Source organism: Psammomys obesus, unplaced genomic scaffold (assembly GCF_907164565.1).
Source record: "Psammomys obesus unplaced genomic scaffold, mPsaObe1.curated_primary_1811, whole genome shotgun sequence".
In the NCBI taxonomy this organism is placed as follows: Eukaryota; Metazoa; Chordata; class Mammalia; order Rodentia; family Muridae; genus Psammomys; species Psammomys obesus.
The window spans coordinates 483,135-504,721 of record NW_026592368.1 but is presented as its reverse complement, the minus strand read 5'-3'; the positions used below and the strand labels follow the sequence as shown (position 1 = coordinate 504,721).

General features: G+C 38.9%; 1 protein-coding gene across 1 annotated transcript in view; it reads left to right on the top strand.

Annotated features, from left to right (window-relative positions):
• Positions 1-469: 469 nt before the first annotated feature.
• LOC129681268 (zinc finger protein 431-like) overlaps positions 470-21,587 on the top strand; it is a 69,677-nt gene continuing 48,559 nt past the window's right edge. Inside the window, exons 1-2 of the mRNA XM_055613176.1 lie at positions 470-533; positions 1,293-1,456. Of these exons, the coding sequence (XP_055469151.1) occupies positions 1,409-1,456 (48 nt within the window). The 5' untranslated portion in view covers positions 470-533; positions 1,293-1,408. The remainder of the gene's footprint in view (positions 534-1,292; positions 1,457-21,587) is intronic.

Here is a 21,587-nt window from a genome sequence, read left to right as displayed (position 1 = left end):
AATCCCAGGATGCATGGCGCCACCTGGACGTCATTTTTGTAGTTCTCAGACACAATCCCAGGAGTCCTTGCTCCGAAGCCATGTTTGTAGTTCTCAGGCTGGTGGGTCTGTGCCTTGAAGCATCTTGGGACGGTTGGGAGTACCTTGACCAGAGAGCAATCTGAAGTGAGAAACGAAGGGATCAAGGTCCGTCTCTGAGTAGAGGGTTTGTGTTTACATCCCTGTGGCGGGTGGCGGGGCGGCCTCGGAAAGTCTCTGCTCTTTGCAGGGCGGATATGTAAGCGGAGGACTAAGGGGCGGGACTTCCGCTTGAGACGCGGTGCTACCCGGAACGGTTTTACCCAGGTCAGCAATCTTCTTATCCCAAGTTGTTATGAACTCATAGTCCTGCTCACACGTGGGAGGGGGGGGTAGTAGGAGGGATTTGGGGGTTCCCCGCCGCCCTCCCCTGGCCACCCCTCGCCTTCCATCCATCTGCCTGGAGTCCCCAAGTGGCTCGTGCGTGGGGCGGAACCGCAGGCAGGGGGATGGCGGTAAGGGACGAGGCACAGTCCTCTGCTCCCACCAGGCCTGCGTACATCCTAGGGGAGATGGGTGCACCCCGCCCGGGGGTGAGGCTGTGCACGACCTTGTATTGGTTGTTTTAGCGCCCTCTGCTGGCCTGCGGGTGCACTACAGGGACATTGATATTGGCATATGGGTACAGGGAGGACCCTATAAATAATGTTTAGGGGGCTGGAGGTTGAGTAGGTAAGGTCCACTAGGCTTAGTTGTTAGGGTGCTGGGAACTCAGTAGAGAAGGATTTGGCCACCTCTGCTGGTCTGTTGGCATACACACATGGGCAAAGAGAGAAAGTAAGAAATGGAGGAGGAAAAATAGGAAGGAAAGAAAGAAAGACAGCTAATTGAAACTTGAGTACTATTTGGTGTTGATTTGCTGAATTTGAACCAACATACACAGGTAAATGTGCAAGTATTCTGTAGTCATATAAGTAATTGACTTTTTTCCACATGGTAAATAAAATATTTTCAATCAGAAGGAAGGTGTAGAACATGGCAAACTGACACATTTTAGTTAGAGTCCGTATCAACTAGGAATCACTTGTTGAAATTTTTCAAAGGAAGTGTCTCATATTCAAAGGCAAGAACTATCCCTGACTTAATGAACTTTCTCTAGTCACGTACACCTTCCCACTACCCAGGAAATTTGTACTTCCGTGAATTCTGGATTGGCAGTTTTGATTGCTCACCTCCTGCTTTGCTGTGTGAAAATCATGACCCAATTTCTATAGAGATTAAACCAGAAGAAAATGACGTGGTGACCGTTTCTGAGCCCAGCTATTCCATATGGAATGCAGTGTATACAGTGTCCCATGCCCTCTATAAAACGCTGTTGATCAAAATTGAAATGCGATCTAAAGAAGACAGAAACATGGACTGGCTTCTTCCATGCCAGGTAAGCCTCACTCATAAGCAAGGGAAGCATCAGGATCTTATATTATTTGTTAATTAATTCACTGTTGTCAAGCCAGTAAAACATTTTCATCTTATAGTTGGGAAGGTTCTGTCAAAGTGTATGTGTATATATCTGTATCTTACATGACTTGTGGACTGAAAGCACTCATTTGAAGACATTAAATTTGAATGTCTTTCAACAAATGAGATGAAGTGAGATGAAGTTCTTTAAGATATTTGTGTAAATAGTGTAAAATATAGCAGGTTCAATAACCAAAATTTTTATGATTTCATGGAATATCTCCAATACCATAATATATAGATTAGGGCATCATATCCACAGCAACCATTTCACCTAAAATACAATGTGTATTTATAACAAATGACCATAAGAAGATCATTTTGTGGACAATAAATACCCTGTCCTAGAGTCAGCAGTAACTGAAAAGTAATTGCTTTCACAGATCATTTAGTATTAATAAGGTATGATGAAGGTGAAACCAAAACTGTGCTCCCATTATTAAATTTTAGAACACAGACAGTGCTCATGAGCCTGGGCCATATCTGAACATGTTGGTGATGAGTGTAATGTGTGAGTTTTAAACCAACAAGATATAAACTAGGACTCATTTACACTTATGAGCCTTAGAGATGGCCTTCAAATAGGGTATCATGAAGAAGATTGTTGAGCAATCCAATTGAACTTTTCATTTAGTCAATGTTAGATAAATAAAAGATGAAATGTGAATGTTTGTATACTATATAATTTAGTATTTTGGGAATTAGTAATATTTGACATTGAGATTGACATAGTCTGTAATCATGGCTTCCAGTCATAATATAGTAGGTGAGTATGTCTCTTGTACAGGTAATTGAGTACTTATATAGAAGCTCTTTATAACACGAGTTATTAATTAACACAATATTATCTTGTGTTATTAATTTTTAGAAGTTGATTTTTTTGTAATCAAGATAATACTGCTGTCTTCACAAAAATATAGAAGTGTTTCTTCCTTTTCTCTTTTGTGGAATCCTTTGAGGAGTATTGCAATGAGTTCTTTGAGACTCTTTGTAGAATTCATGCTGAATCTCTAGACCTAGGCTTTCTTTCTTTTATTTACTTATTTATTTATTTTTGTTTCAATTGAGAGATTTTTAAATTATCATTTCTATCTTGGTTCTTATGTGTCTGTTTTAATAATTTACTTCTTGATTTAATGTTGTTAGATTTTATACATCTAGAAGTCTACCCATTTATTTTTTTACATTTAAATGCTTAGTTGAATGAAGACTTTTAAAATATGAACCTATGATTCTCTGCTTTCCTCAGTGCATGTTGTGGTGTCTGTTAGATTAGGATCGATAACAGTTGACATGGACTTTAAAGAGAGCAGACAGGTATATCCAAAAGCAGGACTTTTCTCTCAGACAAAACACTGATATGTTAGTCTTTTGAGTGGGGAAGTGGAGATTTTGTGCTGTAGTACCGGGGGCTGGAAGTATTAAGTAGCTTGATCGGGAGAAGGACACACCATGGGTGTTCAGTGTATAAATTTTTGGCCTTAGTCCTGCCTTCTGTAGGTGTGTGGGTTTATTTCTGGGTATTTGATTCAATTCCATTGACCCACAAGTCTGTTTCTCTGCCAGTACTATGCCATTGTTATTACTATTTCTCTATAGTGTAGCTTTAGATCAGGGATGGAGATAACTTCAGAAGTTCTTTATTGTACTGGGTTGTTTTAACTATTCTTTTTTTTAATATGATGTTGAGAATTGTTCTTTCAAGGTCTGTAAGGCATTGTGTTGGTATTTTAATGGGAATTGCATTAATCTCTAGATTTCTTTTGGTAGGAAGACCATTTTTGCTGTTATTCTTACTGATCCATAAGCATGGAAAGTGTTTCTATCTTCTGATGTCTTCAATTTCTTTCTTCAGAGACTTGAAGTTTTTTTTTTCATATGTATCTTTTCCTTGCTTGGTAAGAGTTAACCTGACATACTTTATGTTATGTGTGACTATTGGAAGGTTTGTTGTTGCCCCAATTTCTTTTTTTATTGGATTGTTTTAACTTTGTGCTGCAAATTGAATATACCCAACACTATTTTGTCTGAAAATGCATTGTATTAATGATGTGGTTTACAGTTTGATGTGAGGGTAAACATTTTATAATCATTCATTTTGCAGTAAGAATGGGTGAAACTAAAAATGGTAATGAAACAATGTACAATGTTATAGAAATAAGATTTTAGTATAAAGTTTAGTGAAGCAGTACAACTTGTTATGGTCACAAAAAAGACAGCCCACTAAGTATGATTTAACTGAGAAAACAAAAAGTGAAATTAAAATATGCTGCAGAACTGAGCAATGAATCTGAATGTGACACTGTTATCTTTTTGAACATACAAAATAAAATCTTAGATTTTCCACAAACACTGACTAAAATTAAAACCATCTGGTATTGTTACAGTTCATGTAAAATTGTGCATATTTCCTACTTGTATTCTGAGACATTTTGATGGAATACCTACACACTGCCTATACAGAGTTGTCATAAACTGACAGAATTGCTGTGGATCTCCACAATCTTCTCAGTAGATTTTTCCATGCACTTGAAGTTGCTAATGAGAAGTATCAGCATTATCATACCATTGTACTTAAACTCATAGTGGCCTAAATATGAAAATAACCTCAATGTTCATTTGTTATGGACAAGCTGAATGCCTAAGGAGGACATTGTACTAAAAGAATGAAGACAGTAGTAATAATTAAAGGATTGTACACTTAAAAAGAATCTCATAGTCATGCTGTATTGGGCATGAAACAGCGTATAATTACTTTTTTTTGGTTTTTAAAGACAGGCCTTCTCTTTGTATTCTTGTCTCCACTGGACCTGCTGTGTAGACCAGGTTGGCCTGGAACTCACAGAGATACAACTAGAAGGAGTAGGCAAACTGATTCTTAGTCTCATGAAGGAACTTATTATAAAACATGCTTGCAACTGTGATCCAAGAATGGCAGGGTCCATCCCACCTTAGAACCCAGACTTGGAGGGACACTTGGTTGGTTCTTCAAGAAAGATGCAAATTTTAAGGTCATGGATTCTTCCTCTGTGCTTTTAGTTTAACACTGTTCCATTCATCTATGTCTAGCAGAGTCAGAGCCCTACTAAGAAAACTGTGAGGGTGTATTGCATAAAACTGTTAGATGAAGACTGAGTTTCACGTTATGACCTGAAGACGTTGATATACCTAAGCAATGAGACACTTGTCATGGAGAGATGCATATAGGTAGTGGAAGTAACCAAATGTGGAGATGTATGAGAAGTTGCAGGTATAGGGCCACCTAAGCCCTGTGAAAATCAAGACACATGTGTCTGAGATCAGCAACAGGATTTGTTGTTTGCCCTACTGGTTTTCCTGCCTTGGTCTTCCCTCACTTTGTACACATTGCTGTCTATTGGAATTAGACAATATATTCTGCACCATTGTATATTGTAAAGATATAACTTGCTTTCTGATTTTTCAAGATGCAGCAGTGAAGAGATTATCTAGTGACAAAACAGACCTTGAACACTTGTGCAGTGTCTGAGCTGTTTTGGACTCTGAGGATCATTGACGTAAGACTAAATGCATTTTTATCATGGATTCACCATGAGCCTATAGAATGTAGTTGATCAGACAAAAAAGCTCTCACATGGGATGATGCCTTTGAATACTTGTCTGTTCTTTTGTGGCTTTCATTGTGGAGCTTTTAGAACCTTTCTAGATTCTTTATTGGGTAATGGATTTGTGTGTATATAGACTCAACCCATTTCTTATTCTTTGTGCCTGCTGTGTTGTTGAAATTAATCAGTCACATTCCTTCTTATGCTGCCATGCCTACACACTTATAGACTCTTATCACTAAATCACATAAGAAACAGTAGAAACACTTCTTATTCAGTGCTAAGCTATTTTGCTTTCCAATTGTTTTTATGTTTTTGGTCTTGTTGTTTTGCTTGTTTGTGAAGATGAAGTTTCTCTGTGTAGACCTGCTTGTCCTAAATGTATATAAGTAGACCAGAGAGGCCCAGAACATATCTCATAATATAGTTTGATGTTCTGTGGATATGTATATATTATGTGGTGTTCCACAACTCTTCATGTTCTCATTAGATAACCATTTGGCACTTCATCTTGAAGTACTTCCTTCTTTTGGAATTATTTAATGACGCTAGATAATATCACAGCAATGAGATTTATTTTTAAAAATTCTGTGTTGTGTGTGTTTGTGCATGTATGTAATTTATTATTAAGGATTGACCAGAGCAGATATAGAGAATGGAAACAAACTTTGTGGGGTCTAATTTTGCCTGCCATCATATGGTGATCAAACATCATGTTGCCAGGTTTGTACACTCAGTGGGACATTTCCCATTGAGCCATCTCGCTGAGTCTCAAATATCATTGGTTGAAACATTACATCATAAAGTATTTTCTTTATAATTGTAATCATTGTCATCTAAGGATAGATAAAAATAGGACAATTTGAATAATAAGTCTCATTTGCAAAGAAAGTGGTATATTGCTATATTTTTTATTGTTTTAGTTTATTTTATCAGTATGTCATGGGTTCATCAATAGCAGCAGCCAGACCACTCAAATGCCAGACTCAGACACATAGTAGTTTATTGAATGCTGAACAAAAACTGACTGGTCAGGACACTGTCTGGATTCAGGAACTAGATTGTGACATCAGTCTGTTTCAAAGGTAGGCCTCTCCTAAGAAAACTCATAACCAGATCACAACCATGTAACCAGGTGGGAAGCAAGGGGAGGGTAGCATGACCTCATTTTGCCTTGGTAAATGCAAGAAGAATCAATTTTGTTTTAAGTGTATTGTATCTAGGTAGCTAGACAATGCATTTTAAGCTGATTAATTGGGATATATATAGGCTAAGGGACTTTACAGTTTCCTATCATTCCGGGAGAAAGGAACATGGCAGGGTGTTGTGGTTTTGTTTAAGTAGAGCATCTATCATTAATTCCACCATAATGTTTAACAAGTATTGTAAGTAAAACGCTATTCAAGCTCTCCAGATGGCAGAGCCTGAGAACGTGAAGTTAATTTCACCTTCTGGTCAAAATGGATACTTAACAACCAAATGACCATGGTGGTGGTAGGCAGTAAGGCCACACATGCCTGAACATGTCTCAACGTTAGTATGTCTAAACAGTTAAACAGTAGTTCATAACATTTGTCAGAACCACAGACATGTTGCAGAGATTGTCTCTGTGGAGAAGGTGGATGGCTGATAACCTGTGTTCAATTTCTCAGAGACTCATATTGAATCCAACATGTTTTCTCTCATTTGAATACTTGGGCTGTGGCATATGCATACTTAGCCACCAGCACATACAGAAATAATTTTTAAACTTAAATAAGGGCCAAGGAGATAACTTGAACCAAACCAACTCTCTGTGTCTCATTTCTAGTACAGACATAGTGGAAGTAGATTATAAATAGCAATAAGTTGACCTGTTAGTGCCATTTACATATCATGACACACACACATATACATACAGAGTTCATATATTTTTTTAGTGGATGAACGTAACAAATCAGAGAAAACAGCTGAATTATTGAGAAAGTACCCGAAATTATTTGCCAGGTTATTGATATAGAATTTTAAGAATTTATTACTTACTACTCATAATAAATACTAAAATAATAAATAAATAAATAAATCAATCTTATAACTCTTATTTATATTATATTAAATTATATTATACTTATATTTTATTTATATTATTAGATATTATTTATTATTTACTATAAATAAATAATAAATCTTATTTTATCTTTTTATTCTCAGTTGGGATTAGAGGTGCATGCCTATAATCCCAGTACCTGGGAGACAGTGGCAGAGTGATCTGTGTGATCTTGAGGCCAGGTTGGTCAAAATAGTGAGTTCCAGTACAGCTCTGGCTATGGAGAGCTATTCTATCCCCAAATGTTTCAAAAATAAGACTATATCTCAAGTTATGGAAATGTTTCTGGTATAATCTTACCAGACTCTGAGCGGTTTCAACCAATCCTTTTGTCATCTCTACTCACATTAAGAGAACTGTGTGAACAAACAAAATAGGAAGCAATGAGGGAAGTCCATTCACTGAGGGATAGAAATCCATTGAGTCCTTCAACAACCATTTAGCAGGGACTTGTTAACCTTCAAATGCATATATCTGTGATTCAATATTGTGAAGATTTTCTTAATATATATATATATATATTATTTTTAATTAATATTGATTTAATTTAAGTGCATAAATTTTGGCACTGTGTATACCAAGTGCATGCCAGGTATCAGTGGAGACCAGAAGAGAGTGTCTGATCCATGTGATTAGTTACAGACTGTTTTGAGCTGTCCCTTGGGGATGGGAATCAAAGCTAGGCCCTGTGGGTGAGCAGCCACTGCTCTGCGGGGCTGAGCTAGTTTTTCAGCCCCATGAGCATGTCATTAATTGCACCATTTGCATAGTTGATCCTAAGTTAATCTTTAACTCAGCGCTGATGATCCAGAAGAAATATAAGATTGATATCATCAGAAACTAACTTAGACTTGGTGCCTAAAGATTCTCACCCCATACCTCCACCAAATCAGGCAAATGTCTAAATGCTGATGACAGAGATATTGACAGTATCAGTCATTAAGAAGAGACTGAGCCTTTAGCCAAAGGCAAAAGACTGAGTTTATCTCACATGTCATAAATAGGCATGAAGGGGAGTCCACAAGGATACATGTCAGATGTCCTCTGGCTGGAGATTATGCTTCCTGGAAAGAGAGAGAAAGAACTTCCAGGCTTGAAGACAGACTTGTCTGAATGGAATTGTATACTGCTTCACCAGGGCTAGCGAAATATTTAATTAGGAGCCTGAAGTGATGATTACTCGAGATGGCATGTTGATTGCTCTCAGGGGAATCCTGGATTTAAAAAAAATACTCTAAGGCTCGGGAAAGCAGGCATTTCTAAATAACTGTGGGGTATGAATGAACTGATAGGGAGGGACCTTTGGATAATAAAGGAAGAAGATGAACAGGCCAGAGAGCAATGCTTGGGGCTTCCCTGAGAGCTAGCCTCTGACTCTATTCTCTGTGTCTGCTTAGCTGTGGTGGGGCAGTCCCTTCCAGGTCCTCCACTCTTTCCTTTCTTGGCAACTACATGTAGCTGTCTATGAAAGCTCCCTTCAGGCCTCCCTTTTGTGGTCTCCTAATGGAACTTTTTTTAATTTTTTTAAATTTATTTTTATTTTATGTATTTTATTTTGGTGTTTTGACTGCATGTATGTCTATGTGAGAGTGCCAGATCCCCTGAAACAGAGGTTATAGACAGTTGTGAGCTGCCATGTGGGTGCTGGGGATTGAACCAGGGTCCTCTAGGAAGAACAGTCAGTGCTCTTAACCACTAAGCCATCTCTCCAGCCCTTTTTTTTCATTTTTTATTAATTATTATTTATTAGCATTTATTCACTTTGTAACCCGGCTGTGGCCCCCTTCCTCATCTCCTCCCAATCCGACTCTCCCTTCCTCTTCTCTCCCTATGCCACACCCCTAGTCCACTGATAGGGGAGGGCCTTCTCCCTTTCTGACCCTAGCTTATCAGGTCTCATCAGAACTGGCTGTGTTGTCTTCCTCTGTGCCCTGGCAAGGCTGCACCCCCCAGGGGGAGGTTGTCAGAGAGCCAGCCACTGAGTTAATACCAGAGACAGCCCCTGCTCCACTTACAAGGGAACCCACTTGGAGAATGAGTTTATGAGTCTATGGGTTACATCTGAGCAGGGGTTGTAAGTCCTCTCCAAGAATGGTCCTTATTTGGGTTAAGAGTCTATGTTTTTGTTTGTTTGTTTGTTTGTTCTGGCTCTGTTGATCTTCTTTTGGAGCTCCTGTCCCCTCCAGGTCTTTATAGCTCCAACTTCTTTCATAAAATTCCATGCATTCTGCCCAAAGTTTGGCTGAGTTCCAGCCTCCGCTTCATTCCCTCAATCAGTGGATTTCTTCAGAGTCCTGTCTGTGGTAGGCTCCTGTCCTGTCCTTGTCTTCTCCTGCTTCAGATGTCTATAGCATTTGCCCTTCTGAATGAGGCAAATGAGGATTGGGCATCTTCCCTTGTCCAGCTTCTTCAGGAGTATAGAATGCAGTATGTTCTCTTTTATATGTCTAATATCCACCTAGGAGTGAGGATATACCATGTGTGTCTTTCTGCTTCTGGGTTACCTCATTCAAGATGATCTTTTCTAGAACCACAATTGGCCAGCCAGAAAATTCCTTCAGCTGATAAACGCCTTCAGCAAAGAGGTTGAATACAAAAGTACCCCCCACACACACACACAAAATTAGTACGCTCTGGAATATGAAAGACAAATATGAAAGAAATTAGGGAAACAACACCCTTTATAAGAGCCACAAATAACATAAAGTACCTTGGTGTGAGACTCTAACCAAGCAAGTGAAAAAAGACCTGTATTAAAAAAAATCCAATGTGATCCTCAGTCCACCCTTTCATCCCTTGAACCTGGCTGCCTGGTAGGAATACGGATATCCTAAAGAAAAATTGATATCTCCCCCTTAGGTGACATCTCGTGAAACCGTGGGTTCCATGAAATTCTAATTTCCCCTCATCTCATTCTGTGAAAATGCTGATTCCTCCAGAGGAGACCTTCTCTGTGAAATAAACATTAACTCGATGTCTGAATATCTTGTAGGAGATAAAGGAGCTGAAAATGACAGAGGGATTTAAGGATGTCAAAATTTTTTTTATATGCCTTGGTTAGATCACTTAGTTGTGTGTATCTTGCCTTCTGTCTAAAACTGTTAGGATTTCAAGGATGAATTAGTTACCTTATAACTTCTTCATTGGTCAAAATTACTAAATAAATATTTTAGTTTGTTTTCACTTTTCATTACTAATTTCCCTTTGTCATTGTTTGCTCTCTTCTTTATTTTAAAAAGTAGTCCCACTATGTATCTCTGGCTGTCTTGGAACACAGTATATATCCTAGATATAACCACCTTGCATAATAAGTAGGCATGTCATAGCTTGATAATTCAGTTCTTTTCATTGGCTTTTTGAGGATGAGTGGCTGAGCCTGGCTGGATAGGGTCGCCAGGACATGGGCTCTGGGCCTAACTCCAGGACCAGAAGAAGGCTCCCATCAAATACAACCCTCCTGGTAAAAGCCCACTGTCTTCTATCTATGAGCAATATTGTTTTTCTTTATCATTGAGTCTGTTATAACTCATCTGAAGACTAGGGCAGAGTTCTAGCCTTAGTCTATAGAGAGGGAAACCCAGGCTTACAGAGATGAGTGGTATTGTAATACGATTATGTGTAACTGCGCCTCTTACTTATCCCATCATTCTATTACATCCCATCATTCTATTAACATCACTAAATGAAGTTGAAGCCACCTCAGCACAGGCCTGTAATCATGGTGCCTACAAAGAGGAGGCAGGAATTTCAAGGTTTCAAAGTCACCCAAGGAGAGAATGGTCAGTGGTATGGTGGGAGGCCCTCAGGACAAAGAGAGGCAATGATTGCCCCAGGCCAATAGCCCTGGTCTTTCCTGTAGCTCCAGAAACTCAGAGCCATGGCATCAGCAATTGTTTGCTGAAGTATTTACCATTTGGTGTTTTCTAATGTTTCTTGTCCAAGACAGCTTAGGTCACTTCAGGGTCAGACTCCTGTTAAATGGAATTCTCCTTCAAGTGGGGAAATTATCCTCAAAGGTGGATGAGCTCCCTCATTACATATCCAATAGAAAGTCTTCAACCCTGAATCCATATATACAGAATCAACAGAAATGGACTCAGGTTTAATTCATATATTTGCACATAATTGCTCACATACTTACAAAGAAATGTTGGAATGAAAGAATTTGGTTAAGGACGAAGAAAGGACATGGACAGGTCAGTGTGGATACACGTGTCAGTGTCTCAGCATGCTGGAAGGATGAATTCTATCTCTGGTGTCCAGTCCTTTTGTTCAGCAAACATATAACATCACAAGTATTATACAGTTCTAAAATTATCAATGTATGAGATGTGCAGGATGAGACTAAATTGTAAACCAATTTTATCTGTGTCAAAAGAATGGCATAAATGTTGAGGATATTATAGCCAAGGGTTTATTGTCTATGTATTGTTGGAGTTCTGGCTAGAGACGTTTTTTATGTCTCAGTCAGTTTTAGACTTGTTCCCATTTGAATGGATTACCAATTTATGTTACCTGTTCTGTTTGGTCTTCTTGATTTCTCTGTTCTTGTCCGTGGCCAGAGTCTTCAGGTGGTCTTCCTCTGTCATATCTTATTTTTATTAGTTTTGATGGAACCCATAATTTCTCTTCTCCTGTTTGATGGAACCCATAATTCCTCTTCTCTTCTCATAAGCAAAACCTGTTCCCCAGCATAATACATTCCTTGCGCTGGATTTTGAAATGGTATTTTTGAAATACATTAATTCAGCCTCTGAAAGGCTCTGCCCTGCAGACTATCAAAGCAGATGCTGAGTCTTATGGCCAACTGTTGGGCAGAGTACATGGAATCTTATGAAAGAAGTGGGAAATAGTAAGATCTGGAGAGGACAGGAACTCCACAAGGAGAGCAACAGAACCAGAAAATTTGAACACAGGGGTCTTCCCAGAGATTCATACTCCAACCAAGTACCATGCATGGAGATAACCTAGAACCCCTGCACAGATGTAGCCCATGGCAGTTTAGTGTCCAAGTGGGTTACATAGTAATGGTAAGAGGGACTGCCTCTGACATAAACTGATTGGCCTGCTCTTTGATCATGTTCTCCTGAGGGGACAGTAACCTTACCAGGCCACAGAAGATGACAGTGCAGCCATTCTTGATGAGATCTGATAGACTAAGATCAGAAGGAAGGAGAGGGGAACCTCCCCTATCAGTGGACTTGGGGAGGGTCATACATGAAGGAGGAAGAGAAGGTGGGATTGGGAGGGGAGGAGGGTGGGGTTTATGGGGGGATACAAAGTGAATAAAGTGTAATTCATATAAGTTAAAAAAAGAAATACATTAATTCAGCAGTTTTTTCTATAACCCAGTGTCTCCCTGCAGCCGTTGTTTGTTTTTCCTATCATTTAAGAAGTTTAAAGTTAGTCAAGCATTATGTAATCTATCTCTGGTGGTCTTTGATACCCCTCTCTGTTAGCATGTCCCTTAAAGTATGATTGGATCTTTCCATGACTACTTGACTAGTAGGATTGTGCGGTATACCTGTGACATGTTTTATCTTATAATATATTAAAAAAATCTTTCCATTTTATTAGAGATGTATGCTTAATTTTCTTAGGAGTATTCATAACTTCCATCACTTCTAATAAATGTGTAATAACTGAATCAGCCTATTCAGAACTTAAGGCTGTTGCCCATTGAAACCCTGAATAGGTGTCAATAGTATGGTGCATATATTTCAGTTCACGAAACTGTAAAATAAAACACGTCCATTTGCCATATATCATTTCTTTGATTACCTTTAGGGTTACTTCCTGCACGTAGTGGAGTTTGGTTTTATAATGAACAAGTGGGGCATTTTCTCACAATTTCTTTGGCTTTTTGCCAAGTGATTGAAAACTTCCTTTTTAAACCTTTGCTGTCAACATGATGTTTTCTATGAAATTCTGAGGGCTCTAACACACTTCCTATCAATAGTTTATCAATGTCATCATTGTCTTGTGCTAGAGAGCCTGGTAGACCTGTATCAGATCTGATATGTGTTACACACAGTGCATTATTTCTATTTCTAATTATTTGCTGTAATTGAAGAAACAGTGAGGTTAAGTCCGAATTTTCCTGAGTTTGATCAACAGTTTCTCTATGCAGAACAATTCTTTCTGTACATTGAGAGTCAGTGAGTGTATTAAGAAATTCATGAAATCTGATAACACCAAGAGAATAGCACAGAATTCTGATTTTTTTAAATCACAGTCCTTTCTCTGCATAAGAATCCTGTGGGAGAATGAGTGGAAGGCAAGATAACCAAAATACAGGCCATCTTTGGATCAATACAGTCTATATATGCATCTTGTAATTTCCTTTCTACCAGAGTCAATTCCTTTTTAGCTTCAGTTGGTAATGTTCTTGGACTATTTCATTCCTTATCACCCTGTAAGGTTTGAAATAAGTTACTTAGTTCTTGAGTAGCTAAACCAGTGGCAGGCCATAGCTAGTTAATATCTCCCATCAATTTTTGAGAATCATGAAGAGTTCTTAATTGGCTTCTTCTAATTTGTACTTTTTGTGGCCGAATTTTTGGTAGACCTATTTTGTATCATAGGCAATTAATAGAATCTTCTCTTTGTATTTTTTGGGGAGCAATCTGTAATCCTCAACAAGGCAAAGTTGTATTTATTTCATCAAAAATATTTTCTAATGTTTTCATATTTAAATCAGCTAATAAGATATCATCCATATGGTAGTCAATTATGAATTGAGGAAATTGCTTATGAATTATCTCATGCCTGTTGTACAAAATATTGGCACAAAGTAGGACTGTTCAACATCCTCTGTGGTAAGAATGTCTAGTGATATCTCTTTATTGGACAGCTTCTATTCAAAGTGGGTACTGAGAAAGCAAACCTTTCCCTGTCATGTTCATGTGAATGAATTGTGAAAAAGCAATCCTTTAAATCAATCACTATAATAGGCCATTCCTTAGGAAACAAGGACGGCAATGGGAATCCGAATTGTAACAATCCCATTGGCTGAATAAATTTTTTAATTACTCTGAGATCTATTAACTGAAAGACTCTCCGGTAGCCCGCTAGAGCCTCTCTAGAAGGGGAGACCCCGCTTCCCAAGGAACAGCGAAACCAGCCTTCGGATGCAAGCCGCAAGAGGTTTATTTCGATACACGGGTACCCGGGGCGACAAAGCCTTTCGGAAGACTTGTGCGCCTCTCGGTTGGGGTGACGGTTGGGGTGACGGGTTTTTATAGGGCTCGGGAGCAAGAAGCACGGTTACAGAAGCGAGAAGCATAGTTACAGGGATCTGATTGGGCGGTTTGAACAAAGCCATAGTTAGGTCACATATTCTAAACAGAGAAGGCGGGAAGATGGACGTGAACTGAGTCACGTAGCCGGAACAGAGAAGGCGGGAAGACAGATGTTTCAGGCGCCCAACCGCAGATATCCTGCTGTTGGGCATCTGTCCCGCCTCGCCTCTGACCTTGCACTGCTCCAGTCTTGCAAAATAGTGTTGCCAGCATTATGCTAGGGCTTTATTCTTTCATTAACATCCTCCATTTGCCAGATTTCTTTTTGATGACAACTAAAGGAGAATTCCAAGGGCTGTTGGACACCTGTATATGTTGAACCTCCAGCTGTTCCAGAACTAGCTGTTCTACTGCCAGTAATTTTCTTTATTCATAGACCATTGTTCAATCTAAACAGGTTAGTCAGCCAACCACCTTAGTGATAAGGCTGTCAGGGTTTTATTAGCAGCAGCTTCCCAATATGAAGTTGAAAAGACGGCTTCTGCTGTATTTGGTTTATAGACAGCCTGGACAGTCTGTAACTTTTTGATGGCATTTTTAAATGATTTCAAATTCTTTATCAGGAGTATTAGTTGTTTTTTTGGCTTGCCTCTGAAATTCAGGAAGTGTTAATCTGGTTTTCCATTGTTGTAACAGATCTCTTCCCCATATGTTTATGGCTATCTCAGTCACGTATAGCCTTAATTTTCCTAATTTGACCTACTGGTCCTGTATATTTAAGCTACCTCACAATTTGTTTTACTTTAGATAAAGTTACAACTCCTTGGGAAATTGGATATCTGCCAGAGCCAGGCAGCAGAGTCGAACGGTTCTTGATTCGGGAGTAAGGATTAAAATTAATAAAATAACACACAGCACACAGGAGGCTTATTTAAGAAGGTCCGGACTCGACAGCCACAGCAAAAAGCCGCCTTAGCAGCAACCTCAAGCCTCTGCAGCAAAACTAGCAGCAACTGCTGGCCTGTCTTTTTATTGTAGAGTTTTTAAGCCAGAGTAGAAACATCTCAGAACAATGGGTTAATTTCCACGAGGAGCCTGAGGAAGAGGTGTGAACCTCACAAGCTATCATCCCACCTGCTGTCACAAACAAAAGGAGATGGATTTGCAAATTCTTCCCTGCCTTAGTGAAGGTCCAGTAAAAGCAGTCTCTTTTGCTGAGATTTAAATATCAAAGCAGCTGCCAGATGCACCGCTCCAAACTTGTCCCCCTTTTTTATATTTTTAAAATTAGCCATAACTTAAGAGTTATGGAGCAAAAGATTATGCCTGTCTTAGGTTGTTTCTCTCGAAAGATATATCTTTATTTGTACATGGTTTTTATCACTCATGTCCCATTGTGGGAGGAATATACCCCAGAGAAAACTTACTTATCATTGACTGCCAACCTCTGCTAGGATAGACACTGTGGTTTGATCTTGTGCAGATCAGCTCAGCTTTGACATACTAAAAGGCCTTCAGGCAGGTTTTAATTGCCACCAATAGGAGTGCTTCTCCTTTCACACGCCAAGTCCAAAATAACACTCCAAAAGTGACTAAGCAGATGACTCCTTGTGTAAATTACCAAGTCTGAGAAACATTTACAGGAACCATAGTAAAAGGCTGTTGAGCAAACAGAACCATTTGAAAGCTTAACATCTCCAAACAACAGAACAAAAGGAGAATTTACAAAGGCAGTTACAGGGCCTCTCAAGAATTTCAGAAGCAAGCTTGTTTTGATCTGCTGAAAACCAGAGTCAGATCAAAGTTTTACAGTTAGTCCTTTTTTATTCTTCTTGATTTTGTTGAGAATTATTAACAGAACAATCAAGTCCAGTCCATTGAATAAGAGGTTTTTCTTCATGATGTCTTCTCCCAGGAGCAGAATGAAACAAAGGCGGGTCAGGAGCTTAGGTCTAATGCAGCTTTTCAGTCTCGGTCAGGGCAGAATTTACGATTATCTGCAGGGGGAACATCCTTTTTCTGGGGAACAACTCCTGCAAACCGTACCAGCCTTTCTGGGATCCACCTGGCTCCTTCTGCATCCTGTGGAAAAACACAAACATGCCCTCTTCCCCATATTAATACAGGGTCAGGGCCCTGCTATATTCCAGTAATCGGATCTTTCCATTTTACTTGGGCATAATTATTTTGGTATTAGGATGCCACAATCGATCAGCCACAGAACGGCCTTGTATATCCACATTCAAAAAATTTAAAATAAAGAGAGCATGATTAATATTCGGGATATGACTCCCCCCTTTTTATTTTTTGCAATTGGTTCTTAAAAGATCCATGGGCTTGTTTCACAATTTTTTGGTCCTAGGAATTATATGGAATGCCCGTTTTATGATTTATATTAATGGAAGGTATACCAATTGCAGCAAAACACTTGAAGCAATGACTTATAACATGTTTGGTGGCTTTTCTGTTAAGGGAGTTGCCATGATAAATCCTGAAAAAGTGTCAACTGTTACATGAACATATTTTAACTTTCCAAATTCTGGGACATGAGTTATGTCCATTTGCCAAAAATGATTGGGAGTCAAGCCTCTAGGATTGACACCATAATGAGGTACATTAAAATGTTCAGGACAAGAGGAACATGATCCTACAATTTGTCTAGCGGCTTCTCTGGCAATATTAAATTGTTTTTTTTAAGCTCTTGCTATTTTGATGATGTAATGCATGAGAATTTTGAGCCAATTTTTGTTGAGTTAATCCAACCAAACGTGTGGCTAGATTTGCTAAATTATTTCCTAAAGTTAAAGGTCTAGGAAGCCCTGAATGAGCTCTAATATGCCCTACATAACAAGGCTGCACATGGCTCCAAATACTTTGTTGAATCTCTCTAAATGGATCTTCTTTGTTTATTAGCTGTATTAACATATGTTACAGTCTCTAGGACTTGCAAGGCTTTAGCTATATAATGGCTATCATTGTACAAGTTGAAAGAGGTAGAAGCCAAATTTTTAAAGACTGCAGCAACAGCTGTAATTCTACAACTTGAGCTGAGGCTGGCAATGTTTGCAAAACCAAAGCTTGTCCCTGTAGTACATACACAGCTTTTCCATTTGAAGATCCATCAGTGAATACTGTTGGAACCTGAGGTAATGGCTTTTGTTTAATTATTTTAGGAAATACAAAAGCATGCTCATTGGCAAATTGAAGTAATTTCTCTTTTGGATAATGATTATCAGTACGTCCTAAATAATGAGCAAAAGCTATGGCCCAGCAATCTGCATTTTGAAATTACCAATCTACTTGCTGTTTGGTAAAAGGGACTCCAATTAAGGTGGGCTCTCTACAAAATACTTGCGAGATTCTGTGCGAGCCATTTGAACTAAACTAGCCATTGCTTCATAATATGGTGTCAGAACTTGAACAGGAGACACAGGCAAGTACAACCATAATAATGGTCCTTCTTGTCACAATACAGCAGTTGGAGTATGAACAGTAGTAGCCAAAATATATGCACCCTATTCTTTTGAATAATTAATATATTGAACATGTTGCTTTTTAATAGCTAATTCTGTCTTTTGCAAAGCATCACGAGCTTTTTTTGGGAAGTTTCCTTTTTGACAAAGGATGAGCCTCTCCTTTTAAAATGTCAAAAAGTGGTTTTAGTTCTCCTTAGTTAATTTTAAATGGGGTCTTAGCCAATTAATATCACCCAACAACCTTTGAAAATCATTTAAAGTTTTTAGGTTGTCTTTTTTAATTGAAGTTTTTGAGGCATAATGGTCTGAGGATATAATTTATGTCCCAAATACAAATAGGGTGGCTTTGTCTGCACCTTTTCTGGTACAATTACTAAACCTAGATCCTTTAAAACTTGTTGTAAATGTGTAAAAGCACTTAATAAAATCCCTTCATTTTTATGAGCCAATAAAATGTCATCCATATAATGAATAATATACACAGAAGAATATGCCTCTCTAGTTTTAAAAACAGTTTGAGCCACAAATTTTTGACATAAAGTTGGACTTTTTGCCATACCTTGAGGTAATACAAGCCCGATATCTGAATATAACCTAATATATTCAGAAATATTTCCTTTCTTTTTAAAGGGTCTCAAGGCTGCTTGGCAAGCACTGTTAGCATTCTCATAAGCCAATTGTTTCACTAATAACAATCCAGACTTTTTATCACTTATAAGTCTGTTTGTTGCTTGCATTAATCTTGCCACAAAATCTTGAAATAACTCATCAGGTCCCTGACAGATATTAGACAAATCCTCCACCTGTCTACCTGCTTGTGGAAGTTTATTCCAGGCCCTCCGGGCAGCAGTATTTACCTGAGCATAAATGGCCACATCAAAATCCAATTGCTGTCCTATTTTCCTGTAGATTCCTTCTCCAGCAAGCATGTCATAAGTTATAGGAATTCCCTGATCTCCATTAAGTTCAGCTGTAGCTTGACAATGCTCTGCAAATTCTGACTTCCATAATAAATTATCTCCTCCTGATAAGCATGTTCTTGCTTACTTTTTCCAGTCTCCTGGGCAGAGGGCCTCAGTAGACATGGATTCCAGCAGAGTCTGGGTTAAAGGCACTGTAGGAGCATATTGGGAGCGTGTAGATTTTAATTCTTTTATTTGTTTAAAAGCTATAGGAGCATGGATTCTCACCATATTACCCCATTCACCAGGTTGCTCAAGAACTGGAAAACCATAAAACTCAGTTACTACGTCTTCTCCATTCTGCCTAGCTTCTTGTAAAGAAGCTTGCAAAGTGGATACAGTTACTTGTACAGTGGACAAAGTAAAAGAACCCCTTGTCTCTTGGGCTACTGAAACTGTAGCACTCCTAGCAGGAGGGCCTAAGCCTTCAACCAATAATGGGATTGGAGTGGGAGATTGAGCTTCATTTTTCCTAGTAGTTAATTCTCCAATTTTTCTATTTATTTTCTCCAAGCCACACTCCAGTCTTTTAATTTCTTTTTGCCAAGACTTACGCTTTTTAACATGCATAGCCTGAATTGGAGGGTATCTCTCAGAATAATACTGATCTGGTTCTTCCTCCAAGTCTGCAACCTCATTTGGATGTAAGTCTTCCTCAAAGTCTCCTTCTGGCAAGAAATTATTGTCATCAGAAGGGAAATATAACTCCTCTGGAGGATCTGATGGTATAATATCATTTTCTCTTGAAGCCTGCCATCTTTCTAACCTCCTTCTCTCTGAGCCTGAAAATTTAGCTTTCTCAGTTTCCTGCTGCTTATACAGACTACCTTTAATTAATTTCCATAAAGAAAACACTAGACTAATGCCTTGTCCCATTTTTATTCTGGGATTTACTCACCGCGACCTTTCTACTTAATGTGAGCTCTCCAAACAACTGAGGTGTCCTTTACTGATTCCCTGTATCTCAAGCCCCACATCCAGGCGCCAATATGCTGGAGCCAACCAGCAGAGTCGAACAGTTCTTGATTCAGGAGTGAGGATTAAAATTAATAAAATAACACACAGCACACAGGAGGCTTATTTAAGAAGGTCCGGACTCGACAGCCACAGCAAAAAGCCGCCTTAGCAGCAACCTCAAGCCTCTGCAGCAAAACTAGCAGCAACTGCTGGCCTGTCTTTTTATTGTAGAGTTTTTAAGCCAGAGTAGAAACATCTCAGAACAATGGGTTAATTTCCACGAGGAGCCTGAGGAAGAGGTGTGAACCTCACAAGCTGTCCCACCTGCTGTCACAAACAAAAGGAGATGAATTTGCAAATTCTTCCCTGCCTTAGTGAAGGTCCAGTAAAAGCAGTCTCTTTTGCTGAGATTTAAATATCAAAGCAGCTGCCAGAGGCACCTCTCCCAACAGATATCCACCTCTTGAAGTGGCTACTTTGGAGCCAGGATTTAGGAATAATAATTGTGAGATCAGCTCCAGTATCCATCATGCCTTCAATTTCAATATTATTTAAAATTGTCTTTAACTTTGGCCTTTGATCATTTTGTAGAGGTCTGCCAATATATTTGTTTTGTTGTTGTTGTTCCCTTTCTGGTGTTTTGATTTATCTATAGAACTTGCTTCTGGCCTCGCTGTCTAATTTTTTAACGTTTATTTCCAGAACAGTGGTGTTTAATTTTGTTGTGGAGGAATATCCCTGGCCATTGGTACTTGTGAGAGGCCCCCTTGAGTGTTTTTGATAAAGGATTACCCCACTTATCTGTAACTGCTCTACATTCACTAGGCCAATGTCAACCCTTGCCTTCTGGGTATTCTAGGAAGAATAGGCTCCCTTTTTGAATCATTTTGGTTGTCCTGGTAAGTCCTTTTGTAGCAACCTTGCCCATCAAAATGAAGGCATTTGCCAAGGTCTTTAGGGGTAGCTTCTCCTATCAAGGTCACATTGGGTGAATGAGGTCTGATGTCAATCGTATTTCTAATCCATTCGTCTAATGGTGTAGATCTTACTCTTAATGGATTTATTGCCTCTTTGCATCAGAATTAGCATTTTCAAAAGCAAAAGATTCCATTAGTGCTTTTCTAGCTAGTGGATCTGATATACTTCTATCCACAGCTGAGGTCAATCTTTGCAAAAAATTAGTGAATGTTTCACTTGGACCTTGTATGACCTGAGGGAATGGCTCAAGCCTTTTTCCTGATTTCTGAACCTTGTCCCAGGCATTTAAAGCTAGGTGACATAATGCTAAGGTTTTTTCATTATATACAGCTTGTATGTCTGTGTCAGCCTATTGGCCATCACCAAGCAGCTAGCTGTTCCTTAGAAAAACCAGCACCTTTGGCTCTATTTTTGTGTGCTATCTCTCTACCTTCTTCTCTCCACCATGATAGCCATTGTGAATATGGCCCAGGTTCTAATATTGCCTTTGCCATATCCTCTCAGTCCTTTGGGATTACTCTACTTCTGATTGACCAGGAAGTCAGCATTTGTTTTACAAATGGGAAATACATTCCAAAATGAGTGACACTTTCTTTAAATTTCCTCAGATCTAGCACTTCCACGGGGCTCCATTCAGCTTCATGATTATCTGGTGGATGATCATCATCTGGTCTCTGCTGTACCGACTGTATAAGCTAATTTTGTTTTCTAGCCACCTTTGGTTGGCTTTCTTTATCTTTTGTCTCTTCCTGAGTATTTTCTTTACT